Source organism: Dreissena polymorpha, chromosome 7 (assembly GCF_020536995.1).
Source record: "Dreissena polymorpha isolate Duluth1 chromosome 7, UMN_Dpol_1.0, whole genome shotgun sequence".
Classification (NCBI taxonomy): Eukaryota; Metazoa; Mollusca; class Bivalvia; order Myida; family Dreissenidae; genus Dreissena; species Dreissena polymorpha.
The window spans coordinates 39,712,079-39,724,308 of NC_068361.1; the positions used below are offsets into that span (position 1 = coordinate 39,712,079).

Below are 12,230 nucleotides of genomic sequence, written 5' to 3' on the forward strand. Positions count from 1 at the left end.
CCCCTTTATCATTCGTTCGATTGAACGTCATCAATGATGACGTCCAATACAGCACTCATTCCATACAGATTGGATATAAATATTATAGAGTTTAACAAAAAATACATTAAGCCCTGTTCTCCCGGCACACGTGCTAGACACACATGTGGTTAGCGTGTGGCTATGATAATAATTAGTGAAAACATCTTTTTGAATGATAAATAATCATATTAAAACGAAAAATCAAATTTTCTATAAAAAAAAATCACTATCGTTTTATATATAACAAGGTATCCAACTCGAAATCATCCGAAAACGGGGTGCATCGTTTTGAGCAGCCATTACTAAATTAATTTTGCAGCGATTTTCATGACCCGGTCTTATTCAACGCAGAAATGAATTTCCTTTAAGGAAATGTATATATATTGTTATATTTCTACACATGCTGGGTCAAATTTTAAGAAATAAAGCTATACATAATTCGCTTGACCCAGTTGTGATCGATCAGACCGTATTTATGAATGAAATCTCCAGTTGTAAAGACACAACTCCGCATTGGAGCAATGAAATCACTCTTGTGTTTAAAATGTCAGTTGGTTGAAATGTATGTAAACAAAGGTTTGAAAATGCGCTGGACAGTTAGTTTTGATGCATAATGCTACGGCAAGCACGGTAAGAATGTTTTTTTCATACGTTTTATTGAATTATGGTATCGAGGTTCGTGAACTTTGCAGGGAAAATGCCCTTTTCCCCGTGCAGATTTCAGTCATGAATACTGTCTGATCGATCACAGCTGGGTCACGCGAGTTGTGTATCGTGTTATTTCTTAAAAGTTGACCCAGTATTTGTAAAAATATTGCAAGACATATAAATTTCCAGAAAGGAAATTTATTTCTGCGTTGAATAAGACCAAGATCGTGAAAATCGCTGCAAAATTGATGAAGTAATGGCTGTTTAAAACGATGCATCCCGTTTTTGGATGATTTCGAGTTGGATACCTTGTTGAATATATATTTAACTTATTTTTTTTAAGAAAAGTTGATTTTTCGTTATAATATGATTACTTATCATTCCAAAATATGTTTTCACTAATTCGTATTATAGCCACACGCTAACCACCTGTAGCTGGACACTTTTAAAAAACACTATACAAATTCAAGTACTTATGCACTTAATTGATTGTAAACAATGACGGTTGAAATCCGTGCGTGGGAATTTTTCTGGTAACCAAGAGCGACGTCAACGTTCATGACAAACCTGTTTATATGACATTTATTTATTGATTTTTTCCAACTTGATTGAAAATTATGTTTTATGATATTTTAATACATGTAGATGAAGTAGTTGTTTTCTCAACGAGGAGTACAATAGTTGTACAGTACTAGACACGAGTACTTGTAACTTTCAGGTTTCTCTTTATACCACAGACATTATATAGTCATAAAATGATAAATATGTGTTTATAGAAATTGTAATTATAGCATGGTAAACAGACTCGAGAAATCTGAAAGTTTCACGCACAGGTCTGTGGCAATGGGGGTTTGGGCTACTTTATAAATATGAGGTCGATATGCAATGCACATCGGTAGATTACGTCTACTGTAATTATTTGGACTAGGGAAGGGCCACAATTCCAACACATCAGCCCCGTTATGTCCTGAATTAAATACATGTATAATTTCTTGAGTGCCAATTGCATCTTACAAATATCAAAAACATTCACGGCAGTCAATTCATTGTGTAAACCTACTGGTCTTCATGGCAATAATGAACGTATTTAGTTTAATGGAGATTATATAACGAAGGGAACTAATTCAGCTTATTCAGTTTACTAGTCAAAATGATTCGGATGTTTTCGCTTTTTTTTCCGAAAAGTAATTTATTCAACATACGGAAAATAAACGCGCGCCACCTGTTGTCATAATTTAGTAACTTGCATTCTGCTTACTGCCTGTTGCTAACTGCCGTTGTTAATGACGCTTAAGGGCAAAACCGATTATGACTGGTTTCAGGAATAATGAACACACACACATTGGATAGTCACCAAGCATGTTGAAACAATCATCAAGTATAACCGATAGAGAACAAGCATGTTGGAACTGTCATGAAGCATGTTAGAATAAACATCACGCATAATGTAAATATTCATCATGAATGATGTAATGTTGCAGCAATCATCAAGTATAAACGAATAGACAACAAGCATGTTGGAATTGTCATAAAGCAAATTAGAATAAGCATCAGTCATAATGTAAATATTCACCACGAATGATGTTACTTTTACCTAAATATCCTTCCATAGACATGTGTTGTTACTAAAATAGAGATTTGAGCATTGGGAGTGACCTAATCATACTGTGCTTTAGCAGTATTACGGAATACCGTTAGTGCCATCGTGGTTACACATTAAAATCCAGAGGGCGAGAACGCGAGAACGCGATAGTACGATGGCGACAATGAGACAATACGATGATGACAGGGTGACAATACGATGGCGACAATGCGATAGTACGATGGCGACAATGCGAGAACGCGATAATACGATGACGACAATCAGACAGTGCGATGACGACAGTGCGACAATACGATGGCGACAGTGAGATAGTACGATGGCGACAATACTACAGTTCGATAGTGCGATAATACGATGACGACAGTGCGAAAATACGATGACGACAGTGCGACAATACGATGGCGATAGCCGACAGTGCGATAGTACGATGGTGCCAATGCGATAACGCGATAGTATGATGGCGGCAATTCGAAAATGCGATGGCGACAGTGCGACAATACGATGGCGACAATGCGATAGAACGATGGCGACATTGCGATGATACCACGGCGAAAGTACGATATGACTATCGCATTGTCGCCCCCGTACTATCGTACTGCCGCCATTGTATTGTCGCACTGTCGCATTGTCGTCATCGTACTAGCGCGTTTTCGCAATCGTACGAACGCATTGTCGCCATCGTATTGTCGCACTGTCGTCATCGTACTTTCGCGTTCTCGCATTCTCGCCCTCTGGATTTTAATGAGTAACCACGGTGGCCCTAACGGTATTTTGTACAGTAAAGTGCGTAAAATCTGGAATAACAATTTATATGCCGAAAACAGATGTTGAAAACCCGACTTTGTTTTATAAGTAGTAGTCTAAATATACAATGAGTTTTCCGAGCATTAAATAAACATATTAAAATAAAATTCATGTTCGTATCGGTTGAAGTTCTTGTTAATAGTAGAAGCAAAGAACACAATAAAACGCTGATTGGGCTTACTAATTTTAGGCAAGAAAAAACACATCGCGCTATTATATATAACATATAACGCGCATCCGCAAAGTTCGAGCGCCCGTCTCGGTGCCGTCGTTTCCGGTGAAAGTTTCGCACAGGAGCTACCGAGTTTGGATATGAGACCACGAATCATGGCTTGACTTGATATATCAGTCAGCGTAGAACCTGACCAGACTGCGCGGTTGGACAAGCTAGGATGGACCAACTTTGGCCGCATATGACATAAGACCCATTTTCGCATGACGCGGGTCATCTGACCTTTATAATGTGTATATAGCTTTGAATGGAATTTGCACATAGTTTTTGGCATGGACTTATTGTTATGTTAATGTGTTGCACGCTTTCAAAAGCAGAGGGCATATATAAGATCAATTATACTACGGAGTTCATTTTCTGTTGCAAAATGAAATGCAATAAAGATTGTTACTCAGCGGTGTGTACAGTATGACAGCGTTGTCTGTCTGCGATGCATTTATACTGGTTCTAAGCTGGCATACTCACCAATTGGACTCAACCATCTGCTCGAACAAGAAATGATAAGTTCTACTAGCATAAACCTTTAATTGTAACTCATTTTAAAAATATTCATGTTATTTATATTATTCAATTTATTATTGAAAATTATAATTATTATTTCCTTTATTGTTGTTTTTCGCATTAAGAAACTAATTCGGCTTACGAAACTGAAAAATCCCATTGGAAAAAAATCCCATGGGATAAAAAATCCCATGGGATTTAAAAATCCCATGGGATTTAAAAATCCCATGGGATTTTTTGTTTTTTTTAAACACGACTAAACGCATTAAAATATCGTAGTTGTTCATCATTTCATAAAATATGATGTTTCTGAAAGTTTCATGAATAAATCTCTCAAAATAAGAAAAAAATCCCATGGGATTTTTTTCTCCCATTTAAAAATGGGATTTTTTTATTACTATATATTTATATATATAATTGGCATAAAACCAATATACAGTCCTTAAATAACGTTAAAATACTTGCAAACGCAAATAAAATACGTTTTTTAAAATGTTCACAATCCCATGGGATTTTTCTCCCATTTGCAAATTATGGGAGAAAAAAAATCCCATGGGAGAAAAAATCCCATGGGAAAATCGAAAATCCCATGGGAAAATGCAAAAATCCCATGGGAACACCAACTTTGCTTATAAATTTCATAGCGAAGAAAACGCGTTTTTTGAGTGAAAATAACCAATTATTAATCAACGATAAGACTTTTATCGCATACTATGTCTCAAAGTAGCAAATCTTTAAGAAAAAGGGTACTTAAGTTTGCGAAATTTCGGTTTCGCAAAGTTTTTCCGGTGGCCGTTTGTAAAGAAAATTGCTTCAGCACTTTTTTGCAACATATATTAAATGAGAAATACTGATAGAAGTAAACTGTTAGTGTTTAAACCAATGCGTGTATTATTTGAACTAAAAAAAGGTTTTGTATTTGAGCGATCAGTAAACGACGATGTTATGAGTTTTAAATACTGGTGTGATTGCACTTGAAAACTTGAAAGTCCAACATCCTAAAATACATTTTTGTTAAAATTTGAACACTCATGTTTTCTCTTTTTCAACTGTTGACACTTTTAAAATTCTGACACTGATATTGACCTCATAAGTACAAAAACGATCATATAAACACATGTCATTGTTGTAAAATGTGCTATTTGTGAAATATAATAAAACATACATGAACATAACATCATGGATTATGTTGCAGTGTTCAACCGTACAGACCTAATGTGTCTTCCGCTGAAGGTATGCTAACTGGTGTTCTAAATACAAACCTAAAATTGTGTTAAATTAAATCGAGTATCTGTCTTAATTGAATGTATTTTTATTCTTTTTTCCAGTCACTGAACATGGCTGTGCGCTTTTTAGGCTAGAAATGAATGACAAACGTAAAAAGGACCTGAACAACAAAAATAATCTAGATTTGCAGCTGCGGGAATTTTCGATAGTTCTTGATGACATACATAATTTAGGAACAAGAACTGAACTGGAGATATCGCCACTGATCTACATCAGCAAAAAACAATTGTTTGTCATGTTTCCAATGTCGTTATGGTGGAAGCGATTACATTTTTCAGAGGCCGCTAAATGTCCAAATGTTGGCCTTGCTTATCGAAATGATATGGGCCAAAGTGTGTGCTGTACAGAACCACGTTTCGGACAGTTAGAGAATCGAATATATAATGAGACTATCCAATCCATTAAGCATGACGATTTAATGCCAATTTTCGGGGGATTCGAAAAACTTCGGCATAATTTAAATCGCCATCAAATTTTACGTCCAAACCTCACGGATTGTGTTTTTAATAACCTACCTTTTGAGTTAGATGTTAACGATAATAAACAGCAAAAAATGCATAATGAACAACCATGCATGCTTAATCTCAAAGGCGGTTATCCTCAAAACGATTACATGAAATGGACCCATAGAATGGGTTCCTTAACAAGATTCACAACATCAACAACAGAACCACAACGTGAAGACCTATGTGCAGCAGGATTTTTCTCTGGTAGGCATTGGTTCTTTATACATATTTTTAGCAAAGGATAAATTTGTACAAACATATGACATTATAAATAATTAATGGTGTGTATCGGTTCTTCATTCCACTATTTTCCATTCCGTGAAATTTAAACCAAAATAACATTTAACTGTAAACTGTACTGCTAGTCTTAAAATACATCGCTGAAAGTAAGGCCCACAATTGTTGTCCCGATCAATCATTTTTGTGTGCACGCCGACCATAAACCTGTTCGGACATTCCAGTTGAGTTTCCAATCATTATTTTAAGAAGTCGATCATATTAGTAGCATTTACTATACTACTGATGAGTTGTGTGTATTAACCGCTTCTGCAGAAGCACTATTAAAATGATGCACGTCAGGTTGGCGTTACAATGTTTCATTATTTATGTATATCAATTTCCAGATCAACATACCGGTAGCTGCGATAGAGTACGCTGTTTCTGTTGCGGCATTGGGATGAAAAATCTATCCGACTTTGGTAATCCACTGCTGGCACACGTTAAACAATCCCCAAACTGCCCCTTTCTGATGGAGTGCAGCAAGGTGATTAGTGTATGCAGTGTTTTAGCGATCAAAATAAAATGTTATTTATTTAAGAAGGAATTACCGAATGTATTAGTTCCCAACCGGTTTCACCGCAGGGGACTATGGTTGATTATCCGCCATATTGAGCTGTCTGTCGGTAGTGTCTGTCAGTCCTAAAATTGATCTAAAAGTACTGAAGAATAGTAGTAGTCAATCGATATATTTACATTTGGCAATATTCGAATTATTCACGATCCTTATATTATGAAGAGAGGTCAAAGACCATGTCATGAAACCAGGCATGCTTAAAAGGACGAGTAGATGAATATGTATGACATTTACGTTTTTACACATTGTGCTTTATGCATGTCTATTTATGGTCTCTTAATCCTTCCTATGTGCAACAATGCGTCCGTTTGTCCATCCAATAAAACTGAAATAACTCGAAAATCACAGTATAAATAGTCAAGAACTTGATTGCATGTATAAAGTGAAAAAATGGCTCTGTTTGACCATTTATTTGTGCAGGGGCCCTGTGTCTCAAAATAAAATTCAAATAATGCTGCAGTTACCAAAAATTTTATAAGAAATAATAATAAAACTTGGTATACACATAAATAGCAATGTAAGGTGTATGCACACCATTTTTTCACACAGCTGAACGTTAAAACAAAATGTTGATATGAAAATGCACATTATTCAGCTGATAGAAGTTTCCACCAGTAAGGGACTCCTGTATTTCTTTTATTTGCAACAATTGTAAATCCTTGTAATGTTTAGAGATTCTGTACTACAATAAATTGTAATGCAAACATAAAGTGTATGTTAAATAATATTGATATATGCAGAAGCGTCGTACGTTATATTTACACACATAAGCATTGTTGTTTATGTTATTTTTTAATTAATTTAGAAACTGCGTGGGTCCAAAACTATCAGACAGATTGGAGCGCAGAGAGGTTAGGTATTAGTTCACAAGCATTATATTTTATGATTTAAGACTTGTCATACATTTTCATAAACATGATGTACGAGCATTGTGTTCTGTGTACTTTTTAAACGCCTTAAAACGTAATACAAACTCGCGATAAAACAATCAAAATTGATATATATGCGTACACGCGAGAAGTAAAAAGGGCAATACACAAAATGAATTCGATATTTTTATAGGTTAACCAATAAGCATTTAGATCTCCTCTTTGCCTCCAGAAAGTAAGAACTACTCTGTGACAGCGAAACTTAATACTTAAAAAAGTTATTTGCCTAGAAACATGCAAAATTTGCCACCAGACCAATTACAGAAATCAGAAAAAACGGAATGGTTTACAAAGATAATTTGAACTCCCACTTTATTTTGTTCACAATTGAATGTGGCTAGATTGTCACAAGATTGTGAGTGTGCGCGGGTGAGTGCGTTCTTAGTTTAGTCATATAAAATACATTGAAAACCAGGCCAAATTATTCTTATGATGACTAGTATCAAACCAATGTTCTTTATGATGCATCAATTTATTTCGTTTCCCTAGGTTTTGAAGACCAAGCTCAGTGTTTCTCATGCGGCTATTTCGTCAACGAATGGAAACCAGCAGAATATTCCTGGATTGAACACTGTCAATGGTTTCCCTCCTGTTCATATGCAAAGGCAGAGAATTGCGACGAATTTATTAATCTTATCGAATTTTCCAATCGTCTAACAGCAGTTGTAAGTCTAGTTTCTCTCATATTGTAATTGTTAAACTACCAATATATATTTAAAGAGCAAACATTTCCTATGTGTTAAATCTTCCACAGGAAAGCTTTTTACAAGATGATGGGACAAATCGTGCAGGTGCCACAATAAATATAGACAAAAGAGTAATACAGCAAGTAGTGGAGAAACATCAAAATGTCATAATCTGTGACATGGGATTTCGTGAGGACGATGTCAGAAACGCAGTACTAAAGCTTCTGCAAGGAGGTGAGCGCGACAATGTTATCATAAATTGTTAACTGTGTTTAAATTTTATGTTTGTTCAGTGCTATAACAACAATATTTATACTTACACAGTTTCACTACTTAACTAAAGAAGAATGTTCGCTGTTGGACGTTTATATAATGTTTTTAAACTTTGCTAGGTTATTGTTACTTGTGGTTGTTTGCTATCCATCTTTAGTCTGAATATATGGAATATTCATGTTCATAATTTACATTCAAATGTTTTCATTCCGGAAATGTATCGCGTGCGTATGTTGACGAAAGATTTGTATCACGTACTTGAACAATTTTGCAGGTATAGAAGACCCAGACATAGAGGATATCGTTATGCATTTGAAGATGATCAATGAAATTACGTGTCTTATTGAACAGTTTGAAACGCAACAGCCACTAGTTCCTGCTCCAACTGGCAAGAAGATTTGTTTCTACCAGATATCGCATCTGGCATACATATGTTGAATAATCAGTATTGAATTGTTCTTCAGTTTTTTCAAGCTTGATTTATGTATATTTCGGTATATATGTGTGTATTGGTTGGTGTTTTAAATTACTGTTACATAGCTATTATTTATCGGTACTTGTTGTTATTTGTTTCAGGTGCACTACTAGAAATAAAGCAAAACTTTTGTCATATATGTAAACAAAACCCAGTGGACGCATTGTTTCTACCGTGCACTCATCACAAATTCTGCATGCGGTGCACAGAACACAGCGGAATATGCACATATTGTGGCAGACCGATAAAACAAAGGATCCGCACGACGTACATGAACTATATGTGATAACAATACATAGCACGTTCATGGAAGCATTCACGCGTAACAAAAATGCAAATTTTACATTATTTTAATCCAGTCTTTGAAGGTATTTTGATTAAGAAAGTATTTTCTAACTATCTTTCTTAAATGTAAGTTTCGGAATTTACTCATTGAAATTAATAGACTGTAATAATATTGTGAATTTTATTCTTATATTGATGAAATATTTTATCTTTAACATGAAGTACAAAAAACAAGTACCAAATTTTAATTGTTTTGTCCATAGTCTTAAACTAAAAATCCAGATTGAGAAAGAAAAAGCCCTCAGTAATGACACATTACAAATCTTTGAACAAAAATGGAATCGGATTAAATTCTCATAATGTTTGTCCACTTATATACATTTCACTCTAATGTTAGTTTATCTTTCTAAAATATTTATATATATATATATTTTTTCAATCTTATAAGATCATTGTGAATATACAACAAAACACACAAGTCCAGTATGCTTTCTTCCGACTTTATACAACTCATCATTTTTCATAACTATTCTTCTGTTGTTCTTTTCTTTTCTCTTTAAAAAAATATATATTGGCATATCTTGTATTACATGTCTGAACTTTATTGCTTTGTACAATCACTATGTTGTATGATAATATACATGTATACATTGTATGTATTATATTGTATAAAAAAAAGTCTAACTATTCTATGATGACTTTTGTTTGTTGCCGAACCGAGTTTTTGCGCTAGGAAAATGTTAGACCTCAAAGATTTGTTAGAGCCTTGAGTATAAAACAATCGTAAGGGGCAAGGCCGAGCGAGTATGGAGAGTGAGGGATCACCTTTTTCTTCAGTTAAAAAATCATGTTCAATACGCGCCTTGTGCGATTAGTTATTGTCATACAACAATCTGACATTGGGATGTGTTTTGTAATATTTCTTGAGTTTTGGAAGAACTTAAGTCTTGCAAAGGATAAGACCAGATAAGATGACACAGTATTGTGTGACAAATACATGTACAAGTGATAATTTAATGACATATTGTACTTGGAAAGTTAGCACACATTTTAAAGGTTTACATAATAATGTCAAAATGCGTTCTTTAAAAAAATTACAATAAAGCAGATTTTAGAAATACTTTGTTAAATGCAGATTGGAGCTCTGTGATGTTATGTGATAATGGTTCAAATGCTTGGGTCTCATTTAAATCTATATTTCTGTCAGCTATTGATAACATAGCTCCTGTCAAACAGGTTAGAGTTAAGCAGCGTACTGAGCCATGGATTACAAAATAAATCTTCCAGAGTATTAATGAACGTGATAATCTTTTCATGTAAATAAGAAAGACAGGTATATTGCAAGGCAAAACAGTTTGTTTTAAAGATAAAATAGAAGAGAACAAGTCTGCTTCTAAGTCTCGCTGGAATGCACTAAAGAATCTTGGTATGCCTTTCAAAATGACTAAATCATCCTCTTGTTGTAACATAGGCTTGAAAGTGATGAAATATGTTTTGATAAGGAAAAGGTGTCAGAGAATGTTAATATTTTTTATGCAACAGTTTCATCTAAACTTGTTGAGAAGTTGCCAAAGGCTATTTATAGGTGTGGAAGAAATGTTGTGTTTAGTTTTTGTTTACAGAAAGGTATAAGTCACAACAATTTTTCTTTTTCAGCTATGTCTAAGAATCAAATTTTGAAATATTTAAATAATTTGAGTGTTATTAAATCTTATAAGTTGGACGGTATTCCCTATAATTTTGTGAGAGATAGTGCTGCTATTATAACCTGTCCATTTACTCATATCATTAATTTGTCCTTAATCCAAAGGGTAGTTGCTGATGACTTAAAATCAGCAAGAGTTGTCCCTCATTTTAAGAAAAATGATAAATGAGATGTTGATAATTATCGCCCTGTGTCCATACTCAGTATCATATCTAAGGTTTTTGAAAGGGTTGTTAATGACCAAATTGAATCTTTTCTCAATGAAAAAGAAATATTTTTCACGTTTCAGTCTGGTTTCAGTTCATCTGTCAGTAAATCAATTTAGCATAGATCTTTGGAATTTTCAAATCATGTTTCAGAATTGTATTAACTACTCCTAAGGAGATGCCAAGCATACAACCTACTTGCCTGACGATATGTATTGCGTCATACTTACTCATTTCTGTCACTTTAGTATAAATCCATGAAAACGTTTCTGTTTTCGGCCGACGTCCATATAGTGCAGCTTCCACTGAAACTAAAACTAAATTGAAGTTCTAAAACCAGCGAATATAATGTAAAAGACATTTCAGTATGTCAACAAACCGAACATATTTCATCAAAAATGTATTTAAATCCTCTCCCAGGAGCACACTGAATTAATTTAGGACCGTATTTCAACGGCATAACGTGATATCTTACCAATTTTGTGCGCATTAGTATACACAAGTAGGCTATGTTTACAGAGTAATAAACACATCCAAATTGAACTTTCTACACACATTCATAGTCAAACATTCTCGAATATAAAATCAAGAATTGCATCTAACTGGTTTAACATTAAAGTCACATGAATTGTATAAGTAGTCCCATGTTATTGTTTACATTTTCTTCTTGCACCGCAAAAAAGAATAACAAGCATAATGTTTGCATGAATAAATCGTCATTGTGGTAATTTAAACGGTCCAATTGCATACACGTATGCATTAATTACAAGACATTTATAAAACCTAGATTATTATAAACAAAAACTTACTGACTTACCTATGTTAGGAAACGTATCTAGTGAAATAATGCAGTTTGTAAATTGGTATACGTGTAAATACAAACGATATGTTTTAAAAGTCCAATGCCGTACAAAAGTATGCCTATGTAGATTAGAAGAAGAAAAGCATGGTCCTTATGACAATCATCTCACTACATGTAGTACATAAACAAAGCAGTTGTCTAAGTATAAGACACGAACAGTGATTGCTGCAAAACATGTTATACGACGGATGGATGTGCTTGTCGATAGCGCTTCGACTGTACAAAAGTACGCCTCATATTACCTACGCACGAAACTGCCTTTTACAATGTTTTTTTAAATAAAATAAAATAACTCATTTTGTCAATGGCGAAAAATAAGATAAAACAAAATATGCGGCTAATGGATTCGAACCT

General features: G+C 34.3%; 1 protein-coding gene across 3 annotated transcripts in view; it reads left to right on the plus strand.

The window, feature by feature from the left end:
* The window catches only part of LOC127838883 (E3 ubiquitin-protein ligase XIAP-like), a 52,686-nt gene extending 42,974 nt beyond the window's left edge, over positions 1–9,712 (plus strand). For 2 of the 3 annotated variants that reach the window (XM_052366926.1, XM_052366928.1), the window contains 8 exons: positions 5,005–5,042; positions 5,138–5,806; positions 6,226–6,365; positions 7,261–7,306; positions 7,874–8,049; positions 8,139–8,304; positions 8,618–8,731; positions 8,920–9,712. In XM_052366926.1, the coding sequence (XP_052222886.1) occupies positions 5,005–5,042; positions 5,138–5,806; positions 6,226–6,365; positions 7,261–7,306; positions 7,874–8,049; positions 8,139–8,304; positions 8,618–8,731; positions 8,920–9,104 (1,534 nt within the window). In that variant the 3' untranslated portion in view covers positions 9,105–9,712. Of the gene's footprint in view, positions 1–5,004; positions 5,043–5,137; positions 5,807–6,225; positions 6,366–7,260; positions 7,312–7,873; positions 8,050–8,138; positions 8,305–8,617; positions 8,732–8,919 lie in introns of all 3 variants that reach the window. The other variant, XM_052366927.1, reaches the window with a different exon arrangement.
* Positions 9,713–12,230: the final 2,518 nt, after the last annotated feature.